Consider the following 23,417-nt stretch of genomic DNA (forward strand, 5'->3'; position numbering starts at 1 on the left):
CTGAAAGGGGTGACGGCAGAGCTGAGTTCTGCCGGGTCCAGCTGGCTCCAGATGGTTCAGGAGGAGGGAACGATCTTAGTATCTCCGTGGCACTTGGTGATTTACTAAGATCCTGCATGCCTGCCATTTTTCTCCTGTTTCTCTTGATGACCAGTGAGGTAGGCAGCACTGATTGTGGTTCCGTTTGGCAGATGAGAACACTGAGGCTCAGGGTCCCTCACAGCCATCAGGCGTGGCCTCAGGTTGGCCTTTCCCAGGTGCTGCCACCCCCATCCCTGCATCCAGGGAGTGAGAGGATGCTTCGAAGAGACCATTACAGTGCAAGTGTGGCTGATTTCAAATGAAAATCAGTGTGTGAGGGCTGCCCCGTGGGGCAGATCTGGGTGTGTGCGTGTGTATGTGAGCACTGGCCTGCGTGTGTGTGTGTGTGTATATGGGAGGAGGGTGGGACCCTTGGTTGCCCCAGGAGGCCAGCACATCAAAGGAGAAGGTGACCCTGCAGAGCTGGCCCTTCACTGGGTCGGGATTTCCACATGGTGCTGGGACCCCCCACTTGGGTTCCCGCAGGAGTTGAGGGACCCCAGAGGGTCAGGGTCAGATTTGGACGAAGCTAGCTGGACTCTGCACTCCCCGGGGAGCCTCAAGTAGAGGGAGAGCTGGGCACAGATACCCGAGCTCCCACCTCCCACGAAGACAGAGTGGGAACAGGGCCACCTGTGGGTCGGGGAGACTGAAGGACGAGTTAATGGTTGAGTCTTGATCTAAACTGAGAAACAGAATCCACGATTAATTGGATGCATTTGGTGAACCTGGGACAAGACCCAAATATTGTTGTTTCTCTGAAATATTAACTAAGCTGGGAGTTTATTTATTTGTGTCCCTCCGTTTCCCCCCGAGGACTCAGTGGAGCAGTCTGTTCTGGAATCTGGCCTGGCTGAGCTGGAATGTCACTACCGTCCCCAAATTGACCAGCCCAGCCCTCCTGGTTGGCTGGACTGTGGGCCTGGAGGAGGCCACAGCCCAGGGGGACCCTGGGCCCTTCCCGAGGATGTTGGGGGCAGCACTGCCCTGGATCTGGTGGACGGGTGGGGCCCCCCTGGTGCCTGGTCCTGGCGCTGCTGGCCTGGGCACTGTGGAGGCCGCCCTGAGACGTGGGTGCAGGGTTGCAGGGCCTGGCTGGGAGAGCTGAGTCAGCACGATGGGAAACCCGTGCTCAGCAGCAGGACAGAACCCAATGCCTGCAGCCCGACTGTGCCACTGCACTCGCGGGTCACCCTGCCCGCTGTGCGCCGCAAGAAACCAGGGAGACCACGTCACCTTCTGCAGCCGGTGCAGTGCCACTCCTGGGCAACTTGGTGGAGGGAGAGGCCTCTGGGCAGCAGATGTGCACGCTGAGACCCGGGCTTCTGGCTCCTGCTCTCCCCTCCCTCCCTCTGGGACTGGGGGCAGTTACTGACCCCTTCTTGCTTTGGCTTGCTCTTCCATAACATGGTGTAACTGGCCTCCCTGCTAGACCCCGAGTTTTCGAGTTGGGAAGCTGGTGACCCTGACACCCACACAGAGCAGGCCCTTAAAGTGAACTGGAGTGTGAGGTTCCAGTGTGTCAGGGAAGGGAAGGGTTTTGCAAAGCACCTCATACAGCGTGCCAAAGTGGAAGGCCCACCGGGTTCAGATCCCAGCTCTGCTCCTCCCAGGACCTTGACTTTGGGCAAGTTGCTAGTCCCTTCTGAGCTTCGGTTTTCCTATTTGTGAGGATTAATGGGAGAGGGGTGTCTCCATTTCACACCTGAGGCCTCTGAAGGCTGGGGTGCTGGCTCGTGGGCCCAGCCCTCCCCTGGGGTGGGGTGGCCGAGGTGCCTTAGGTGGGTGTGGGGTGCTCAGCTGTGCCTATGCCCTCTGCATGTGTCCTGTTGGGCCATCCTGCTCAGGTCCAGGCTGGCCTTGGCCCTCACAGCAGTGGAGGAGGCCAGCCCCAGCTTGGGTTCCAGATAGTGGGGCTTGAGGCCTCAGGGGGGAAGGAAGGGGAGGGGATTGGCTGGAGAGGGGTCCCCCACTTCCCACCCCCTTCAGCCCACCCCACCCCCGGCCCTCTGCCTGTGGCAGTACGAATCCCTTCCAGCTCGGAGATGATCAAAGTGTCCAGAGCTGTAGCATGAGGTGGCCAGGGGCCGACGTCCTGGGATCTGGGGTTCGGCATCCCCCAGGCCTTGCCCCATCTGCTCTTTTCTACTTTCCTCCTTTGGCATAGGACTGTGATTTTGTCTTTTATTAAAGGAATTGGTAACTCTGGCCGCTCAGCTTTCCTTACTGTTGAACTGTTTCTCCTGGTATAGAGGGCCCTGGGGAGGAAGGGGACAGGTGGGCTGAGCCCAGGAGAGGCAGCCCCTCCCCACAGGCGTAGAGGGCGTGCTGGTGTTTGCTGTGATTTCTCGGGGCCTCTTCCGTCTTGTGGGTGCATGTGTGTGTGTGTGCACGCGCGCGTGGTCTCTGCCACCCCTCCTGGTCCTCACTGCCTCTCCTGGAGCCTCTGGAGGGAGCCAGCACATCCAGGCTAGTGGAGGCCTGTGGGCCAGATCCCTGAGGGCCTCCTTAGCCGTGAGACGGGGCTCCAGGGCTAAGGCTCCCAGAACCCTGGGCAGTCAGAGATGGAGGGGCCTTTTGTGCTTACCTGGTGTCACCTCCCTCCTCCGATTATGGAGGTGGGCCCCTGGGACCTGGAGGATGGTAGCTGGCCCAGGCCTCTGGCAGCTCTTGCATTGTCCCCTGCAGTCTCCAGGCTGGGCCTGGGAGGCCCCTGCTCCTGCTGGCTGTGCACTGACCTCCTGCGTCTGCTGGGAGTGGGAGGACAGTTCCCCCTGCCCCCCTATTTCTCTAAAACCAGCCGGCTTGCCAGTGCAAGAATAGAGGGGTGCAAGGTTCGCAGGAGGAAGCCTGGCAGAGCCCCCCTGTTCCCTTGGACATCCCCTGCATCTGACAGGGTCAGGGCAGCCACGGGAACCCCTAGCCTGTTCTTAGTCCCCTCTTGCTTCCCCCTGCCGCCCCTCCTCCTTCAGCGTCCCTTGAGCCTATTACTGGTTGATCAAGCACCCCCTCCCCATCCAGTCCCTTTCCAACTCTCCTGCAGCCTCCGCTCTGGTGAAATGCAGTAGAATTAACCCTGGGCTGGGGGCAGGGCCACCATGTTGAGCTGTGGGGCCCTGAACCAGCGAGTCCCCACCCATGATCCTCTGTCTGCAAAGTGGGGTGCCCTCACGGCTACTGGGACTGTGGACAGTCCGGGCTGAGGCAGGGAGTCCCTTAGCGCAGCTCCCAGGCCAATGAGGGCATGGGAGTGGCCATGGGGCTGGGGAGGGGTGGGGGTGGCCCTCAGCACTGCCATGTGTGCACGTGTGTGTGTGTGTGTGTTTGTGTGTGTGCGTGCGCGTGGTATGCGTGTCTGTGCTTCCTTGGGCAGGAGTGGGTGGGAGCTGTTTAAAACTGACTCTGGGCTTTGACTCCTTTGAAAAACAAAATGACAACAATAACCAAAATAGTAGCATTGTGTTTGGAAAAAATGCCACAGATCTTTTGTCCTTTAGGTGCTGTTTAATAGTTCTAATGTGACAGATGTAGACGTGGAGGATTCCAGTTGGTAAAATAAACGAATAACTTGGTTAAGCTTCTCAGACAGGAGCAGATGTACACAAAGGCCTAGGGATCCAGAGGGACATGTGAGTCCCTGTGCCTGGGGTGGGATCAGGGAAGGCTACCTGGAGGAGGTGATAGGAAGGGCCCACACAGCCTGGCATCAGTAGGGAAGCCAGGTTTCCTGAGCAGGATTGTGGGGTTGCCCGTGGTCCTGCCCAGGTCTGGCCTTCTTGGCCCGGGGGGAGGTTTGTGGGGGTACCCGCAGTCCTGCCCCGGTCAGACCTTCTTGGCCCAGGTGGGAGGATTGTGGGGAGGCCTGTGGTCCTGCCCAGGTCAGACCTTCTTGGGCCAGGGGGAGCATGGTGGGGGAGCCTGTGGTCCTGCCCAGGTCAGGCCTTCTTGGCCCGGGAGGAAGGATGCAGGCGGCGCCTTCACCTGCCCTACCCTGCCTCTGGCCCTGTGCTCCACTGAGCTGAGGGCTGGCCGGTGCTTCACTTCTCTGCACAGGCTGTTCCCTGCTGAGCTCAGGAAGCAGCTGATGAGGGGCTGGTGGGAGGTGGGTGACTGGAGGGGCAGATCCCACCCCTCTGTTGATGGCCAGCGTCCTGGAGCTGGGCTGAGAATAGTGCCCACACTTGCCTGGAGGGGCCAGGTGGGGTGGTGGCTCTGGGCCACTGTGCTCACTTCTCTGAACAGGTGGTGTGGAGGGCTGGGCCAAGGGTGAGGCCTGCCTGTCCTCAGCAGGCACCACCCAGCACGACAAAAGAGGCCCCGAGTGGCCCTGCATCACCAACTCCCCGGACCTCGCCCTGGCCGGGAGCCTCTGAACCTGTCTGCAGGAGGCCTGCCCCCGGGCGTGGCGCTGGGAGGTGGACGGTTGGGCCCTTCAGAGCTGCTCTGTTCAGAGCTGCTTGTGGAGGCTGCTGCTGGTCCTAAGAGGCTGGTGCTTTCAGCTGCTGTTTGCTTTCCATGGGGCCTTTACCAGCTTCCCGTTTTGTCAGCGGGCCGGGGGCCTGCAGAGCCCTGGGGTGAGGAGGCTGCTGAGAGCAGGCTGGGGCGGGAGAGGGAGGTGGGGCGGCGGGTGGTAGCTGTCCACGAGGAATGCCGTGTGTAAGCCCTAGTGAGTCATGGGGAACAGGTGCGGCAGGCACCAGGCACCAGGCAAGGCATGTGTGGGCTGGGGGTGGGGGTGGGGTGGGGGCGGGGGCAGGATGGGGGTAGGGTGGTGAGTAGGTGGGAGAAGCTGCCAGAGCTTTCTGGCTTGGGTGGGAGGAATCCCAGGTCAAGATGGGGATAAGGGGGCAGGAGGGAAGCCAGCCACCACTCTGTGCTGGGCCCTCTTAGCCACACAGCCACACTTCATCCTCAGTCCCCCCTTGAGGGAGAGGGCTTGGCTTCATTTGACTGATGGGGCTCAGGGCTCAGAAAGGTGAAGTTCCCTGCCCAGGTGGCACAGCCTGCTCCCTGCACCTCCACCCAGGGCCTCTCCCACCAGAAGAGGTCCAGAGCAGGAGCTGCCGCTCCCTCCCGCCCTCCCGCCCCTTCTCTTAGCCAGCTGTCTGGACCAGACACTGTGAGCTAGTCAGCTGCCCTGAGCTGGGCCATGAGGGGGCAGGTGGGAGCCTGACGGGGGAGTCTGTCCTGGCCGCCCCAGTCATCCTGGCCCCTCTGACCCCCCCTGTGACTTCTCTGGGTACCTCAAACTCACCATGACCCTCAGGTGTCCCCGTCTCACATGGTGACAGCTGCTCAACCCTGGGGTGCCCTTCACCTCTCTCTCTGTCACCATATCTGACCGCTTCTCACCACTTCCTGTCCCTGCCCAAGCCCCTGCCCTGCAGGCTGTCCCGGGACTTTTTGTCATTCAGATCAGCGCTCTCCAGGCCTTCCTAATCGGAGCCAGAGTCTCACAGCCGAGGCTTCCGAGGCTTCCGGGCTCCAGCCAGGGCCGTTTGTGCAGGGATTGGAATGTGTCGCCTCTGGAGCCCGGCTCTGAGTGTGGCTCCTGGCCATCCTGCTGGCTGGTTGCTGTGTGACCCTGGGGAGTTTGAAAAGCAGTGCCTCAGTTTCCTCATCTGCAAAGTGGGGATGAGAATAGTATTTCTTCATAAGGCTATAGAGTGCATTGATTGATGGATCATGCAATGTGCTCAGCATGGAGCCTGGCACCTGCTGTTTCAGGGCATCCTCCTCCTCCTCTGCGCTCTTCCCCTCTCTTCAGACATACAGGCCTTGCTTTTCCCACCCCAGGGCCTTTGCACCTGCTGTGCCTCTGCTTGGCCCGCTCTTGCTCTTCCTCCAGATAGCCTAGTGTCTCTCTCCTTTACCAGGTCTCTGCTCAGAGGTCACTTCCCTAGGCCCCAGCCCGTGACCAGCTGTAAAAACATGTCAAACATGTCAGTTATGTCTGTCACCATGGGCATGCTTCCCCATGCCTGGTGCACTGGCCCTCCAGGGCAGGGCCTTGCTTTGCTCCCTGCAGCAGAGCCATCCAGGCTGGGGAGGGCGTCCAGGAGGAGCCAAGCCCCAGCCCAGCCCTCACACCTGGGATGAGTCTCAGAGTCCAGGGGTGGGGACTCCTCACTGTGGAGGGGCGCTGGATCTGGTCTGTGAGGGGCGAAGTCAAGTGGGGCCGCTTGGGCTGCTTGGAGAAGCTGGTGATAAGTTCCTGTCTCCCCAGGAGTGGGGCTGGGGGGAGGCCTGGGTAGTTGGGTGGTGCTTGATTGTGGAAGGGGGTGGTCAGCCTCCGTCTGGGTGGTCCTGGCCCTTCCAGAAGCCCTCCTACCCATGTGGACGCCTGTCTGGTTCTGCTGATGACTGGGAATGGGCTCTGCTTGCTGGGAGGTCCCTGAGGGGAGGGAGCTGGGCTCCTCTATGCCGGCTCGCTCTCTTGGCTCCAGGATTGGGTTTGGGACCTGATGGGCCCCTGCTTACTTAACCTTGAGACCAGGGGCTTTGAGCCTCAGTTTCTCCCTCTGTGGAGCACCTTGCTCTCCTCACAGGATGTGGGGAACACTTGAAGGCTTTTGGACGCTTTCGGATGGGTGGCTGTGCTGTTCTGTGGCCCCCGTCTGCCCTCCGCTGGCCCAGCCCGGCCCCTCCTGGCGCCCCAGCCCGTCCTCCCCAGACTTGGCCTGCTGCCTCTGCTCCCCGTGCTTGGCTCTGGGCTGTTTGGGCCTCCCCATCCCACCCCAGCCCACCCTAGCTTCCTCCGGGGTTTGGGTGGCCCCACCCTGGCTGCTGGCCACAGGCTTATCTGCTGAGCTGGCTGGAATTTCAGGCTCCCTGGGAGGGAGGGAGAAAGGAGAGGGGGAGGGGGGGTTCTGGCCTGAGTCAACTAGAAACTTCTCACCTGGGGGGAGCCCTCCCTTCCACCTGGAGAGATGGCTGTGGAGGAGGAGACCCTGCCCCCTTTCTCAGGGGCAGGTGGGCTGCCAGCCCTCGGGGGGGCCTGTGGAAAGGGCCTGCCCTGGAGGGCAGGGGTCCTCCTGTGCTTGGCTATTGACCCACCATGTCATTTCAGGGCATTGCTGTGGGGCTGAGGTGGGTGGCGGCCAAGTTTTTATGGAGCCAGTTTAAGGACATAAAAAAGGAAAACCAAACACCCTTTTACTCTCGCCAGTATTTCGTAAAGGAGAAGGACAGTCCCTGGCGGAGGAAGGAGACCATTTTGGTGACAGTTGCCCAGGACAGGCCCATTGGCTTCCTCGGTCAGTCAGCTGTTCTTACCAGGGGCCCTCAGAAAAGGAGGCGTCTTTGTGGACGGGTGTCAGGGGACAGCAACTTCCAGAACATGAGTGAGGACATGTTAAAAAAAAACAGATCTCCAGGTCGGGGTAAGGTCTGGAGCTTCCTGGGGGGCAGCCCGCTCAGTTGGCCAGTAGGAACCTGGAATTGCTTTTCTAGTTTTTATTTCATTGCCAAAGTCTTTGCAAACTTCACATTCTCGGGCATAACCCATCTTTTTGGTTGTGTCACAAAGGTCTTCTCTCTACCAGTCAGATTTTTGGGAAGCAGCAAGATGGAGTGTCTGTCTTTTGCAGTAAACCCTGGACACGCCGCCCATCACTCCCAGGGTCTGTGTACCCCCAGTTGAGACTCACAAGTTGAGTCTGGGCTTTGGAATCCATCAGGTCTGAGCTCCTGGCTCTGCCACTCGTTAGCCAAGTGACCTCTCTGAGCCTGTTTTCTGATCTGTAAAATGGGACCCACAGTTGCCACTTCACGATGCCCTGGTGCTATGAGGCCAACTGTAAGGGGCTGTCAAGGGTGGTGGGCTCCCCTCAAGGTGGGCCCTTGGATCAGGCTCCCTGGGGACATGCCTTGCAGTGCCACCATCCTGGAGCTTAGAGGGAGGGGCAGATGCCATGCCCTCAGCTGGAATCCCTGGGGAGCTCGGCTGGGCGGCGCTGGGTGCGGGGTGCACCTGAGAGATGGGATCTGCTGGGGCGGGGTCCCCTCTGGAGTGTGAGCTGAGCTTGCGGCATTTCCCCTGGGAGGAAGGCAGGATGGCCGATGGCTGTCCCCAGAGCCAATGCCCCTGCCACCACCTCGCTGCCAGTCTCGGGGAAACTGAGATCCGGAGGATGGGGAGAGAGAGGGCCCAGGAGACCGGATGAGGCCCTCAGCCTGCTGCAGGGGTGTTGGGGGAGGGAGCTGGCGCAGGGAGGCCCTCCTGCTCCCTCCAGCAGACCTGCCTGCTCAAGCCCTGAGCTGCTGTCGGTTTCCCTTTCTCTGGTTCTCTCTCTGCGCCCCTTTCTCATTCTGGGTTCTTCTTTCACAGCACCTCCTGGCATCGGCTCTGCTCCTTGCCTGGCTCCCTGGCCTCCCTGTGGTTCCTGCCACCTTCTTACTGTGCCCAGAGGCCACTGAAGGGCTATGGGCAGGAGCCCTGTCAGGGAGCGTGTGTGCATGGGAGCCTGTGGGTGTGCAGGAGGCACTGCATGGGGGCCTGAGAGCTGGGAGCATTCCTCCTGCCTCCTGGGGGTGGAATGCTGTTCCTGGCTCTTGCCCAAGGCCAGTGTTTCAACATTTATCTTTCTTAAAATTCATCGAGTCTTTGGAAAGTGATCAGGCAAAGGCTGATGCATGGCCAGCCTGGTGCAGCAGGAGGGCTGCGGGTGCCACTGGCCAGGGCCTCTCCGCCGTGTGTTGGGACTTGTTCTCTGGGCCCTGGGCGCGGCTCCCACGCAGGACCCTGAGCTGCTTCTCCCCGCTACTGGCCACCGTGGGGCCAGAGCCGGGCCCAGGGTTCGGGGGACTGCCTGCTTCCTGGGGAAGCCAGGCCCCTCATTCCAGCCCCTCTCTCCGTGGTCCCCTCCTACCCTAAGGGCGCAGCAGCAGCTCTGGGGCTGCTAACTGTGCCAGCCTTGTCTGCAGGCTGGCAGCCATGGGCCGGGCATTGCCGCCCTGAGGCGGAGCTGCCGACACCTCCCTGGGAGTGGGCTCACTGGGCTCTCGGGGGAGAAGCAGGGTGCGCCTGGCTGGGTGAGAAGAGGAAGCTACCCCCTTTTGTAGACACTGCCAGCCCTGGGACCAGAGCCACACCCAAGGAGCGACACCCAGCGAAAGGACCCACACCCAGCGAAAGGACCCAGGAGTCAGGAGACCGGGTCCACTCCTGGCCAGTGTGCAGCTCGCCTCAGTGCTCTGTACCTCCTCTCCTCGCTCGTAAAGTGGGAGTGCCATATGCCCACGTTAGAAGAGGCCGAGGGGCTCGGACTGCAGCCCAGGGCCAAGAAGGGTTCAGCCAGGCCGAGGGGTGTCCCTGGGCCTGGAGGCCTGTTGGAGGAGCCCGTTGTCTCTCTGCAGCCCCACCATGCTCAGCACACACCAGGTGGTGTGGACTCAGCTGGGATACAGTGATGGGGCCAGAGGGCGGCTGCTGGGGTTGCCCAGGAGCAGCTCCGGCCACCAGGGGGCCTTTGGCCTGATTCCGGTGTCCCCTCGTCACTTTTCCCTCTTGGGGTGTCTCCCTCAGAACAGGGCCCAGCTGTGTGCTGAGTGATCAGTGGGAAAACCTGGCCTTCCAGCTGCTTGTCCATCTGTCTGTCTGTCTGCCTGCCCCTGCCTGCCTGGGGCCTCTGTGAGGGTGTGAGAATGTGCATCCTGTCGCTGTGGTCCCCTGACCACAAGCTCTGCTGGGAGGAAGAAGTGGGGTGGTGACGCCCAGCTGCCCTGGCGCGGCTCACTCTGTGACCAGCCCTGACTGAGGCGCGGCCAGGCGGCTGCCGGGAGGAGGTGATGAGAAAGGTCCAGGTCCGAGGGCGTCTCAGCTGCTGGGTGGTGGGTTCCTTGGGGGGAGCTGGATGAGGTCCTTGCCAGTGTGTGTGAGTGTGAGTGTGTGTGTGTGGGTTGGGGTTCTGGAGATGCTCTGGGTGAGGGGTGGGTGGGTCCTCATCTCTGCTGGCCGTGTGAGATGCCTCCTGCAGCAGCCGTGACTAGGGGTGCCCCGGCCGCTGGAGGAGCCCCCAGCTTTCCTGCCTGGCCCAGAGCCTGGCGACCAGGGCTTGCGGGCCTTGCCTCTGTTGGGCTTCCCTCCGGGGACCCTGGACTTGGCTCCTCTCCTCAGCCTTGGGTTCTAGAAAGTACTTATTTCTGTGCTTTGCCATGCCATTCATATGTGGGCATGTGTCCCACCAATGCAGAGGGCCCGGCCCCTCTCTGGGAGGAGGGTGCGGTCAGAGCCTCCAGGAGAGATCACCTGGAGCTCAGGGCCCAGCGGTCCGAGCAGGGTGCCCAGGGTCAGCCCAGAGGGCGAGCGCCTGCAGACATGCTCATCTGCACTGTCGGCTGGGCTCGAGTGGCTTGGGCAGGGCGGGGTCTGTGGGAGCCCCTTTTCCAGTGTTGGAGCCCAGGAGCAGCAGAGCAGCTCCGTGCTTACTCCTGACTGTGAGACCTCAGGCTCTTTCCTGAGTTATCTGTGGTCACCAGCCATTGTCACAGGGAGGTGAAGACACTTACCTGTGAGGGAGTGCTTGGTGTCTGTAAAGTGCTGTGCTCCGTGGGCAGTGAGTGATACACTGCTCCTTGTTCAAACAAGACTGGCCCTGGGGGGTCTTCCTGTCCCTCTGGGCTTGGTGGCCGTGCAGTGTGGCACTTGGCATCGTGGGCTTGCTGTCCCCGGGGCTGTTTGCTGGCTAGTCAGAGGCCAGGAGAGGGCTTGGCAGGACACCCGCCTGTTCAGTGGGGAGTAGGCCATTCCTGGCCTCTGAGGATGCCCTGGGCTGTGAGAAAGGCCACAGCTGAGCACTGGGGAAGGGGCACCCCCCTCCTCCGCCACAGGAAGCTCCTGCTGAGCCCCAGGGGGCCCCAGGGAGGGGCTGCCGGCCTTCGCTGCCTGGCTCAGTGAGGCTGAACTGTGAATGTTGTCAGAAGGAGGTTCATGGTGCCACCAGCTCCTCTCTGCCCTGCCCTGGATTGTCCCTCTTGAGACACTTCAGCTCCACTCTTATCTGGCTGAACCGAGGATGTGGTGACAGGAGACGGGGTGGTGCTGAGAGGCCTTCCTGGACTGCTGGCACAAGGGCTGCTGCACTCATCCCCACTCCCTCCCCCTGGGCTAACCCCGAGGTGCACCTGTCCTCCATCGCAGCGTCCAGAAAGCTTTGTGATAAGGGTGACCCAGGAGGGTCGTGGGGCCCCCTGCCGCATGAGAGAGACCGAGAGAGTGGGAGTCCTGACAGTGCTCTGGGCCCTCCTGCTCACCTAACTCCTGCTCATCCTTCAAAACCCAGCTCAGTCATCCCCAGTCCCCTGAGCCCTGGGGGCCAGGCCCACCTGGACCCCCGGAGGCCCCTGCTGCCCCCGGGGCCTGTCTGTGAGCTTGGCACGGGGACGCTCCACTAACCGTGTGCTGGGTGGGGGAGCCCCTGTGTGCCCGCGGCCATGGCCACAGCTTCTGGCTCAGCAAGCAGGGGGCTCTGAGTGTGGGCCTGCAGGCTGGATGGAGGCGCTGGTGGGGGCTGGAGAGATCAGCCTTGGGGCCTCCCCGCGGGACGGGGACAGGTCCTGGCATGGCTGAGCAGCTTCTCAGTGGCAGGGAGGGTGGTTGTAGTCTGGCCCCAGTGGCCAGTCAGACAGGCCTCTCCCCAGCACCGGGGCATGGCAGGAGGCCCAGCTATGGAGGGTGGGAAGTAGGAAGTGGGTGGCCATCCAGGCTGTGGGATTTTGGTGGACTGAATTTTGTCCTGGTCCTTTTCTGGGGCTGGTGGTGCCCACTTGTTTTTCCCTCCAGTAGCCACACTGGGAGCTCCCTGAGGTCAAGGCCCCAGGCTGCGCGTCCTCCTCCCCTCTATAGACTTGGGCAGTGCGTGCAGCCAGGTGAAACCTGGCCCAGGCCAGCATGCACTGACCTGGCGTTTTCCTGAGCCCTGGCCACGTGGTGTCACGGTGATTACTGCCATGTCAGAGGTGGGGACTGAAGTGTGGAGAGGAGGGGAGGCATTAGCCTGAGGTCACACGGAGCCGGGAGCCTTGCCCAGCCTCCGTGCTGGTCATCCCCTCCACACAGCCTCTGCAGGGCCGGGACCCGCTGGAGCCCGCCCAGATTACCCAGAAGCAGACCTCAGATGAACACGAAGGCCAGGTCTGGTCCTAATTCTGACGGCCGCCTCTTGGGGACTGTCCGTGTGTCAGGGGAGTGCTTTCCATACTTGACCCTCCCATGTTACATAGGAGGAGACTGAGGCTGCGAGATGGGGTGTTTTGTTCAAGGTCACAACTGTGCCCTCAAGATCCGCAGCTCAGATTAGCCAGCCGCTGCCAAGAATTTGTTGTGTGTCCACCCTGTGCCCAGCCCTTGCAGGAGCTGGGGACACAGAGAGGGCTGGACACTTCCCCAACCTCAGGCTGTTCATGTGACTGGGGCAGGGCCAGAGGCGGACACTCCGGCATATTGTCTAGCAATGAGGAGAGTAGGTCCCAGGCCCTAAGTGGTATGGAGTGGTGTAGGGGAGAGAGAGGGCAGGGGCAGCTTCACGGAAGAGGTGCTGCCTGAGCAAGGTTTTGACAGGTGAATAGGAGTTTGCTGTGAGTGCGTGCCTGCCACGTGTACATGTGTACAGCGTGTGTGCACGTGACATCTGTCTGGCATCTCGGGATGCGGTCAGTCTGGGCCTGGCCTGAGGGTGGGTTGGTGTCAGGCCCTGCGCCTGGTTGTGGGAAGGCTGCTCTGAGGCCTTTTCGGGATGGCTGTTACTTGTGTATGTACCACAGCCAGGGGCAGAGGCCTGTTTCACAGGCTGAGCCTGAGGGCAGTGCTCGTGTCTCTGTCTTCAGACAGGCACTTGAGGCTCTGAGAGAGACAGTGCCTTCTCCCAGGGGCCTTCTCGCGGCCTGGCCCAGTCTCACGGTGGTGGCCTTTCTCAGGGCCTTCACATCTCCCTGGAGGCTTCAGCTGTGTGGGTGGGGCTCGCAGCTGTGTCCGGGGAGTGGGCGGCTGTGTGTCTGTCTGCACACCTGGGGCCTGGGAGCCCTCGGGAGCCTGATGGCAGGCCGGGGCTGAGCGCATTGCTGACTGAGCGCATCTCCTCAGGGAGAAGGAGTTGGGGGGCTGGCCAGGGCTGCCTCCCCAGGCCTCTTGCCTTGCGGGCTAGCCGGTCCTGCCCCTGCTCCCTGGAGCCTCTGGCTCATTCTGGTGGCCCTTGATGGCTTCTGGAGGCTCTTTCTCACCTGGTGGCCCATTTCTCTCTTTGCAAGTGGTGGGCCATGGGGTGGGCATCTGCTGGGGGTGAGGTACCCACCCCAGCTCTGCGCTGAGCGGGGCAGGCCCTGTGAGGCTTTGTCCTGTTCCTGCAGGACCCACTGGGTATGGCTGCCTAGAGAATGGGGGCCTGCGGATTGTGGGAGGACCGGCTTTCTTGCTCATGGCAGTTTTGTTTTGCTTTTCTCCTCTCCCCCCGGTGTCAGCCCTTGGCATCCAGCTGCACTTGCCTGGTAGACTGTCCTGACTGTTGTAGCACAAAGGTGTTGGTGGGCCACTCCCCAGCACCCCCAGCGCCTCCCCCCCCCACTCACACCCTCTGTCACCATCTTCTGTGACCTCCAGTCACTTTGAGCAATTCAAAATTCCCCGGTAATGTACCTCATCTGTCTGGTCTCCTTACCTTTGCTGTAAGCCCTCGCCTCCGTCTGAGCTGCCACTTCCCCCAGGAAGCCTTCCCTGACTGCTCAGGCTGGATAGGATCTCCACCCCGGGCTCCCACAGTCCCATGTACTTCCCTCTCTCTCAGGCCTGGACCCAGGTCTGCTTGATCTCTGCTGCCCCCAAGAGAGACACCCAGGGCTGGGCACAGAGCAGGCGCTTGGTGAGAAAGGGCCAAATGTACTACACAATGAGAGAGAGGGCCTGAGAGCTGACTGGCCTCACCGTGGCTCCTGGGACTGCGGGAGAAAGTGCCACAGGGCAGCACAGGCCAGCCCAGGGCCAGTCACGGGTGGCAAGGGTCCAGGCTCTGCTCTGGGACTGGGCAGCCCTCAGTCCAGGACCCTGGCCTGGGTCCTGGGCAGGCAAAACTGTGTTCCAGGCAATGTGGCCCACTTCAGGGACTTTGAAAGGAGGACATAGATGAGGGGAGTGCTGGTGATGACCTGCTGGCCTCGGACTGCTGCCGGCCTGGCCCGCTTGCTCACAGGCTCCCCTGGTCCTGTTGGGCCCAGCCCCACCTGCTGCTCGTCCTTGCCCTGGGCTCTCCTTTTCCCTCCACCTGCCAGCCCCACCCACTGCCACCTGTTTTCCTTCTCATTCTCGTTGGGTTTTGGCTGCTGCCTCTGCTGATCATTTCAATGTTGTCCTTTCTGCTTCCCGTGGAGGTGCCTGCCCGGGGCTGTGGAGGGGAACTGCCTCCCTCTCTCCCTGCAAAGCCACCCCCATCTCTGCCTCAGCATCCCCTTTCTGTGCCCCCATCTCTCGTCTTTCTTTTTCCCTGCTCTCTCTCCCATGGCCCTCACCCCTCTTTGTGTGTTTTGCCTCCCCTCGCTCCCTCCCTCCCTCTATCTCTCTTTCTCTCTCTTTTCTCTTAACAGAGAGAGCTCTGGGGCTGGACCTGGCAGGATCTGAGAGAGGGGGATCTGGGAGGGTCTGGTGGGCCAGCCCTCCTGGTGAGGGCTTCCTCTCAGGCTCCTGGTCCAGCTTCCTTTTTTTCTAGGTCTTTCCCCCTCTCTTCGCCATGGATCCCCTTCCTTGCATTTACCACCATCTCCCTGCCTCTACTCTCCACCTCCTCTCCCCTGACACAGCTGAAAAGGGACAGTTGTGAGTCACCAGAAGGGAGATTTCCAGTTGGGAGTAGGACATGTGGCCGTGAGGCCGTGTGTGTGTGAATGCGTGTGTGTGTCAGTGTGAGTGTGAGTGCCAGGAGTAGCCCAGCATGGCCTGCTGGGTGGAGGAGGAGAGAGCAGGAGGCTGGAGCAGGTCCCATCTGAAAATCTAGTCAGATGGGGCGCTCACTCCTAGTGATAGGAGAGCCAGGCCCCAGCGCCCTCGCTGCCCTCCTTGTCGTGGGGTGTCGCCTCCCAGCTCAGGGGCGGCTTTTCCTCCCCGTGCTGTTCGTGAGCCTTGGGCTCGGGAAGTGGAGTCCTGTGTCTCCCACCTGGCCCGTCTCATGCTCAGCTCACTTTCCAGCAGCCGGGGTAGGGGCGGAGAGCCCAGGTGCAGTGTGAGATCAGCAAGGAGGTGCCCGCCCCTCGTGCTGGCTTGGAATCCCCCTCCTCCTGGTTCCGGTGGTGACGGCAGGCTTGTCCTAGGTCCTCCTCTTGGCCGAGGGGCGAGCCCTGGAGAGAGGGTGGAGAGGTCTCAGGACTCGATGCGCTCAGTCCTGCCCTGGGGGGTCACAGCAGCTGCGAGACCTCCTGACCGTCCCCAGTGCTGTTGGCCGTGGCTCCCAGACCCTGGCTGGGTGGGGAGGGGTCTGTGGTATCGGAGACTGGGCCCTCTTGGTTTGGCCACTCTTTTTCTCTGAGTAACACTCTTCTCTTCTCCCTCTGCCTTGGCAGGTCCTCCAGAAACTGGGGAAGGCAGATGAGACAAAGGATGAGCAGTTTGAACAGTGTGTCCAGAATTTCAACAAGCAGCTGGTGAGTGTGGGTGGCCCTTGGCCTTAGGGAGCTTGCGAAAATGCAACTGTGGCTGCCAGGTGGAAAATGTCAGGAGCCGAATTTGTGGAGTAAGGGAGCTTGGAGAAGGGGAATCAGTGTGGGCTGGCGAGGCCACGGAAGACTTCCTGGAGGAGAGAGCACTGGCACAGGGCGTGGACCCTGGGAAAGAAGAGGGGTCAGGTGTACTTTAGGTCCTTGGTAAGACAGAAAGGGAGGGTGGGGTATGGGGGTTGGGTGGGAGAAGGCAATAGATCGTGGCCATGCTCTGGAAAAACTTGAATATCAAGGCAGCTGGGAGCTGTAGAAGCTTCCTGTGAGAGTGGCATGGCAGGGCTTATTGGGGAGGCTGGGCCAGACAGATTTGATTTGGGCCCCTGCTGTGCAGTGACTGTGCCTGGCTGTGTGGCAGGTCCCGGGCCGGCCGTTTGTAGACTGTTTGTGGATGCCTCCCAACAACCCCATAAGGCGACCAGTGTCATCGTTCCTCTTGTGTAGGTGAAGCACTTGGGGCTCAGAGAACTTGGGTAATTTTCCCAAGGCCATCCAGCTTTGGAAGTAGATTCAGACTCATACTTGTCTGGTTCCCAAGACTGCAAGGGACTTTAAAGGCATCCTTACCAAGTCCTTCTATAGGCCAGGGATCTGTGACAGAAGGGGCTTGATCACCTTGGCAGCCTGGGGGCAGTGGTTAGATCCAAGGGAGGACTTCCTGACCGAAGGGCTCTGAATACCCTGATGGATTATCCCTGAAACCTTCCCCCATGGAGATCAGCTGAGTCTACAATAAGACACTTCTGTGGCTCTATCTGAGGACAGTGGAAGGGGGACGTGAGATGACCCTGGCGATTCTCTGCTCCCTAGGGAGGCCTAAGGTAGCAGGAAGAGAGGGAGAGTGGGGCCGTGGCTCTGTGGCTTCTGCCGGCCAGCCCCAGTGAGTGACAGATGGGGATGGAGGCTGGAAGAGGCCACGAGGAATGAGCATGGGCGTGGGGAGTGAGGTCAGCGTCTAAGCTCCTCTAGGCCAGGTGGGCCCGGGCTGGGGGCTGGGAGGAACCAGGCCTCACCCCGCTCCCTGTCCATGTCTGAGGCCTCAGAAAGCGCTGATGGTGCCTTCCAAAGCCCCTGCAGCTGGAATGGAGCCTGGGGGAGGGGGCCTCCGTTGGTGAACTCTGGCAGCCCACCAGCCAGGGCTGGGAGCATGCTGGGAGAGGGCCGGGGAGCATGCTGGGAGAGGGCCGGGCAGCATGCTGGGAGAGGGCCGGGGAGCATGCTGGGAGAGGGCCGGGGAGCATGCTGGGAGAGGGCCGGGCAGCATGCTGGGAGAGGGCCGGGGAGCATGCTGGGAGAGGGCCGGGGAGCATGCTGGGAGAGGGCCTGGGAGCATCCTGGGAGAGAGCTTGGAAGCATCCAGCGAGAGGGCCAGGGAGTATCCTGGGAGAGCGCTGGGGAGCATGCTGGGAGAGGGCCTGGGAGCATCTTGGGAGAGGGCCAGGGAGCAATCTGGGAAAGCGCTGGGGAGCATGATGGGAGAGGGCCTGGTTGCATCCTGGGTGGAGGCCTGGGAGCATGCTGGGAGAGGGCCTGGTTGCATCCTGGGTGGAGGCCTGGGAGCATGCTGGGAGAGGGCCTGGTTGCATCCTGGGTGGAGGCCTGGGAGCGTGCTAGGAGCGGGCTGGGGATCAACTGGGAGAGGGCCTGGGATCATCTTGGGAGAGGACTGGGCAGCATGCTGGGAGAGAGGCAGGGAGCATGCTGGGAAAGAGTCAGGTAGCATTCTGGAAAAAGCCCCAGGGCCAAGTGCACCTTCACCTCTCAGAGGAGCTCAGCCACGAGGCTCCCTGTGGCAGGGATGGGAGTCCCTGTGGCTGCTTGTCCCCTAGGGCAGTAGTGGGAGGCATTTCAAGGCCCAAGTGGACCTCGTGACAGAGATGTCTACTTCCTCTGTGGCCCTGAGTGAGCCCCTGCCTCCTGGGCCTCTGTTTTCTCACCTGCAAAATGAGGGCTTGAATAAGAAGCCTGAAGTCTTTGCTTTTGATTCTGTCTCCCGGAGGCTGCTGGAGCACCTGCCCTCTTCTGCCAGCTTCCTCAGGTTGTGGGGTGCTCTGAAAGCCTTTTAGGGAACACTGCTACTTGAGTACCTCCTGTGGACCAGGTGCTGCTGTGGGTTTTATAGACACGAGCCTTGATCCTTCAGGGCATGCTCATATTCTCTTCATTTTACAGATGAGGCACTTGAGGCTTGGAGAGGTTCAGCAACTCTTCCAAGGCCATACAGCTGGGGTGGGGGCCTTGGGAATTTAAATCCTGATCTGTCCACTCTCAGGTCCTTCTCTGGAGCTGCGTCCCTGTCCTGAGGGCAACTGGCTGGGCTGGGAAGAAATCTTCGGGCAGCCCCTGAGCTGCAGCGCTGGGCTGGGGGTGGCAGGGGCTCCCCAGAGCAGGCTAAGCTGTTGGGTGGAAGGTGAGGGAACCACAGGTCTGGGAGCTGAGGGTCCCTGTGGCCTGGCCCCAGAGCTGGCCAGAGTGATGCTCTTCCCTTCGTCCCTGAGTCACCCCCTCCGGGTCCCTGGCTCCAGGCAAGGAGTCACTCACTGGTCCTTGGGTAGAGGCAGCGGGTGGTGAGACCAGGGCTAAAGGTAGTCAGTGGTGGCTCCCTGGCTGTGGACATGGAGTGGTCACTTGAGCTGGGGCTCTGTGTGCCCTCAGGTTGGGTGGAGAGGCTGGCTTTTCAGGGGCCAAGGGAGGTAGCAGGAGGGGGCGAATTTGAGGTCACATTCAAGGCTTGGGGTGACCCTCCCTTGGGGGTTAAGGCAGCTCTGGATTTGACTGATATAGGGGGTGACTGGCGTCTGGGGGTAGGTGTCAGGATTCACTTCTCTTAAGGGGGTTAATTTGGGAAGCTGCCATGGGCTTGGCCTCAGCCCACCTGCAGGGCCTGGGGGATCCTGGGAGAGGTGGGTGAAGATTGAGCTGGAGAAGCTGGAAGCTGAGTGCCTTCCTGCTCTTGCTCTGTGAACACCAAGCGAGTGAGCCCAGCGCCATTTAGGGCCAAGGAGGGCAGGGGGTTTGGTCATCAAGGAAGCGAATTTCCTACCCCCTTCCTGTGGGAGTGGGTCCTCGGACAGGGATAGGTTACCTTGCTGTTACCTGCTTTTACAGGGACCCATGCCACATGGACCCTGGGCCCATGCAGCACTAGCCACAGCTCCCCTGCCCTCTGCCCCTGCACTGAGAAACCCTGGATGGCCCACTTGCCCTGTGCCCTCAAGTCCTGCACACCCAGCTCAGGCCCTCCTGGAAGCCAGCCTGCGTCCTCCAAGTGGGCCATGCTTTCCTCCTGGGGGCCACCTGTAGCTTGCACCCCAGGGCTCATCACTGCTGTTTGCATGTCTGTCACTGAGGTGGGGCAGGTCTGGTTCCTTCTTGCCCCTAGGGCCCACCCACGGCTCAGCTCAACGTGGGCATCCCTGGCTATTGAGTGAGATCCTCTGGCATTGACTGCAGAGGGACAAGAGTCAGCTGGGGTCAGAGGGCGTCCATGCAGGAGGGGACGTCCCTGTCCCCTAGGCCCACTGGGAAGATGGGGGCTCGGGCACCGGTGGGGGCTGATGGCAGGGGAGGCAAGGGACACCCTTTGGATGGCCGTGCAGCGGGGACGTGGGGTGCTGGCTGAGCCATCCCCACGGAGCTGCAGTAGGTGTTGGTCTGGGCTGTGATGCCCTTGCAGACCCCTGAGTGCAGAGCCAGGAGAGCAGGCCGAGGGGCAGTGGCCCTTATCCTTCCCCCAGCTTCTCTGCGAGGAGCGTGTTCAAGCCGGGAGCCTCCGGAGAGTTGTTTCTGAGACACTGTGTTTGGGGGCTGCGGGAGCCCGTTTGGAAGCGAACACACACTCTCTGTGCTGGCTGGTCTGGGCGCTGCCCTGCAGGAGGCAGCTGGCCGGGGACCCTGGGCCGGGGAGAGCTGTGTCCCACCCTGGGGACTGGCTGGGGAACACGGCCTGGGGGCCAGCTGCAGTTGGCCCACGGGAGGCAGAGCTCTGGGCGGCTCCTTCACATCTGTGCCCAGCGTGCCTGCTCACAGCGCGGCCTTGTTTGGGAAGCACAAGGGGCCCTGGTACGGCCTGAGGCCCAGGCGAGCGCAGCAGCCCACCCCACGGGTGACCCCTTCTGCAGGGTGCCGTGTAGACAGGTGCTGGGCATGGTGGGGAGGGGGGCGAGATGGTGGAGGCCTGGCAGGAAGAGAAGCTGGGTCTGGAGTATTCTGGGACAGCAGAGGAATACAGTGGCGTTACATCATGAATACACTTTAGTCCTCATCCCCAGAGCGTAGAACTGTTGGGACTAGAGAGGCGGTAGCGAGAGCGAGCGGGATGGGCCTTCCTTATTCCCCGTCTCACAGCGTCCACTCCGAGCCCTGACGGGGGTCCAGGGCGGTGTGCTCGGGGACTGGCCTTTCTCTTCTTCCTTAGGCTGTGTCAGCCGGCCTCCAACTCTGGTGTTCCTAAGAATTGCGTATACTCTGTTCTGGGGTAGAAGGAGTATTGGGGAGGGTTTGCTGTTCTCCTCTCCACTCCTTCTTTTGAACTTGTGCGACATCTTCCGGGCACCTGAACCCCCACATGCCCTCTCGCCGTCTCGGGAGGTGTGCATCGGAGGAAACAGGTGTTCTTGGGGCCCCCTTGGGACCCTGCAGCAGACGGGGCCCAGGGCCCAGCCCCGGAGGGTCCCCGACTCCACCAGTCCCTCTGCAACCCAGGTGAGTCACTGCACCTCTCAGTTTCCTCGTTTGTCAGGTGGGACAGAGGTGTCGAGAGGACGGTGCCTGGAAAGTGCCAGCATCAGGGTGCAGCTGTCGCTCGATGCTCTGAGGACACCAGGGGCGGGGCAGGCCTGGCTCTGAGGGAGGGCCTGCTCGGCTTTGGGGGTGCCTGGGGGAGCTTGGGGAGGGGGCCGCGGCCCTGCTTGCTCTCGGCAGGAGTGTTGACCTGTGGGGTGGAGACCACCTTCCGTCTTCCGTAGGAGCTCTGGGCCGGTGCTCTGTGGGGTGCTGGTCCCCTGGAACCCTGGCCAGCCACTGTGTGTGTGTCTATCTAACCCTCCACCAGGGTGAGGGAATCCAAAACAAAGGGGTGGGGAAGTGTGGAAGGCCTCAGGTCAGGGAGAGGCCAGGAGGGTGCCATTGCCCGGCAGAGGCTAGCCTTGGCCACTGCTGCCCATGGTCCCCAGAGGCCCTGCTCTCCTCGTGTCACCCCTCTGCTCCGCATCATTATTCTCAGGTCCAGCCCATCTTCTGAGGCTGTCCTTCAAGGCTTGGGATCTGGTCCGGCTCACTGAAGCTGTTCCCCCAGCACCTAGGTGTACCAGGCGCCGTGCGGGCACTGCAAGCACATTTGCTTATGGTCTGCCAGGTGTGGATCATTCTCCCCAGTTGACAGATGAAGAGACAAGGCTGAGAGAGGCTTAGTCACTTTTTACGGCTACACGTCTAGTAAGGAACAGAGCTGGGTCTTCATGGCCCCAAAGCCTGTGTGTGCTTTCTGCCATTTTCACATGGCTTCTGGGAGCTTTGGTGTCTCACGGGGTGGTCTTGAGCTTCACCTGCTGGCCTCAGCCTGATCGCCCCCCTCCCACCTGGAGCTCAGCTCTCCCGCTCCTGCCTTCTATGGTGTTGATGGCCCAGAGGGGACTGAGGCGTCGCCCACGGTTCCACACTCTCTGCTCCTCCTGCTGTCTCAGGAAGCCCGGGGGGCTGCCCTCCCGGCTCAGGGGGCCTCACTAGCTGGCCTGCTCTCCCTTCTCAACCTTTCCGTCTCCATCCTCATCCTCCTCTCAGCTTGGCGTGTCCTGAGAGGTTCCCACTCTTCTCTGCCCTGCTTCCTGAGGTCTCCAGTCCCTGTGGGGCCGTCCTCTGTCCATCACAGCCCTGCTGACCCCGTGAAGGCTCACCCCGGGCCCTCCTTGCCTGGCGCGATGCCGTGGAGCCTGCTGGTCTCAGGCACCACCTAAAGCGTTTGGAACGAGGTGTCCGGTGGTTGCTGCACCTCCCGGCTCTGTTCCTGTGCTGGTTGGTCACCTGGCCCGTGGTCATCTGAGGCAGGCCTGTCCATGCCCATCTTGTCTTTCCTGTGTGCTGTCGTGTGTCACTCGGCCGTGCACCTGTGTCTTGTCTAGGGCGGAGGGGTCTCTGTCTTCCTGCCTTCCTTATAGGGCTGAGAATAGTGCCCTGAAGGGGCAGGTGCTGACAAACTCAGTATTAATGTCCCTTAGGGCCCCGGGCTCCAGAGGCAGGCGCGGTGCCAAGAAGGCAGTGGGTGCTTGGTGCATGTTTGTGACCAGAGGGGAGAGTGCTCTGCTCCGAGTCTTGCTGTGCCAGGTCCCGCCCGGGGACTTTCGCACATCTGTCTTTTCCTGTCCTCTCAATGCCCTGATGAGGACAGCTGGTCCGTGGCGTTGTGAGGAGCAGCCTGCGTTTGTCCACGTGAGAGTGCAGGAGACAGGGTCAGGCACATGGCCCTGAGGGCCTCACTTTGTTCCCATCTTTCTCTTCGTAGACCGAGGGCACTCGACTGCAGAAGGATCTGCGGACCTACCTGGCCTCGGTCAAAGGTAAGGGGCAGGTGGGGCTCCTGGGTGGGCTGGGCGTTATGGGACACAGTGAGGGGACTTCCCCCTGTGGAGCTGATGGGTGCAGAACTGGGAAGGGGTGGCAGGGTCTGTGGTGAGGGGACAAGGGTTGTCTGTGGAGGCCCACATACCTCCTGGCCTTGGGACAAAGGTCCCCTTGCGTCCCTGGCCCATAGTGGCCCTGGCTGCAGAGTGACCCTTTTGGCCCACAGCCATGCATGAGGCCTCTAAGAAGCTGAACGAGTGTCTGCAGGAGGTGTATGAGCCCGACTGGCCTGGCAGGGACGACGCGAATAAGATTGCCGAGGTGAGTGCCGGGCAGGTGGTCTTGGCCCTGCCCACAGGGCCCTTCTGGCCTTAGCTGCTGCTGGCCTGTCCCATTCTGTCTCACCCTCTTGGACAAGCCTTTCCTGTTGGGGCACTCACATGCGGTGTGTCCTTGGGCAAGTCACCTGCCGTCTCTGAGGGTCATGTTTTTCCTCTGACGCCCTCACACTAAGGTGGGTTGTCGTGAGGTAATGCATTGTGGCCATTCCTTAGCTCTGTGTTGTGTCTCATGACTCAGTCGGCCTCCTTCCCTGACCCCACCAGCCCTGGGCTTATCTGATCCTCACAGTCATGCCGTGAAAGGCCGCAGGGCAGGAGTCATTACCCCCCATTTCAATGATGAGGAAACTGAGGTTCTGAGAAGACACTGAGCTGTGAAGGGATGGGGCTTGGCTGCCCCCGGCCCTGGGAGGGAGAGCTGGGAGCCGGGTGGCCGAGCCCCCGTGCTGCACTCACGTGCTCTTCCTCCCTCAGAACAACGACCTGCTCTGGATGGATTTCCACCAGAAGCTGGTGGACCAGGCGCTGCTCACCATGGACACGTACCTGGGCCAGTTCCCTGACATCAAGGTGAGAGGTGCTGTCTGTAGATCTGCCCGGCTCTGGGCCGGCAGCAAGGCTAAGGAACTGGAGAGGGAGAGAGGAACGGGTGTGGGGCTGGCGCAGCGCTGGGGGACTCTACCCTGAGGGCAGGCATCGCCTCACTTGGAAGTCCGTCCCTCAAGGGCTGCTTCTCTGTGCAGC

The 23,417-nt window shown here is 61.3% G+C and overlaps 1 protein-coding gene across 25 annotated transcripts in view; it reads left to right on the forward strand.

The window, feature by feature from the left end:
* BIN1 (bridging integrator 1) overlaps positions 1-23,417 on the forward strand; it is a 55,392-nt gene that overhangs the window by 10,864 nt on the left and 21,111 nt on the right. For 22 of the 25 annotated variants that reach the window (XM_044769193.2, XM_044769196.2, XM_044769188.2 and 19 more), the window contains exons 2-5: positions 15,622-15,702; positions 22,274-22,328; positions 22,559-22,653; positions 23,148-23,243. In XM_044769193.2, the coding sequence (XP_044625128.1) occupies positions 15,622-15,702; positions 22,274-22,328; positions 22,559-22,653; positions 23,148-23,243 (327 nt within the window). Of the gene's footprint in view, positions 1-9,811; positions 9,913-15,621; positions 15,703-22,273; positions 22,329-22,558; positions 22,654-23,147; positions 23,244-23,417 lie in introns of those variants that run through there. The other 3 variants (XM_070507391.1, XM_070507396.1, XM_070507395.1) reach the window with 2 other exon arrangements.

Source organism: Equus asinus, chromosome 4 (genome assembly GCF_041296235.1).
Source record: "Equus asinus isolate D_3611 breed Donkey chromosome 4, EquAss-T2T_v2, whole genome shotgun sequence".
NCBI classification, from domain to species: domain Eukaryota; kingdom Metazoa; phylum Chordata; class Mammalia; order Perissodactyla; family Equidae; genus Equus; species Equus asinus.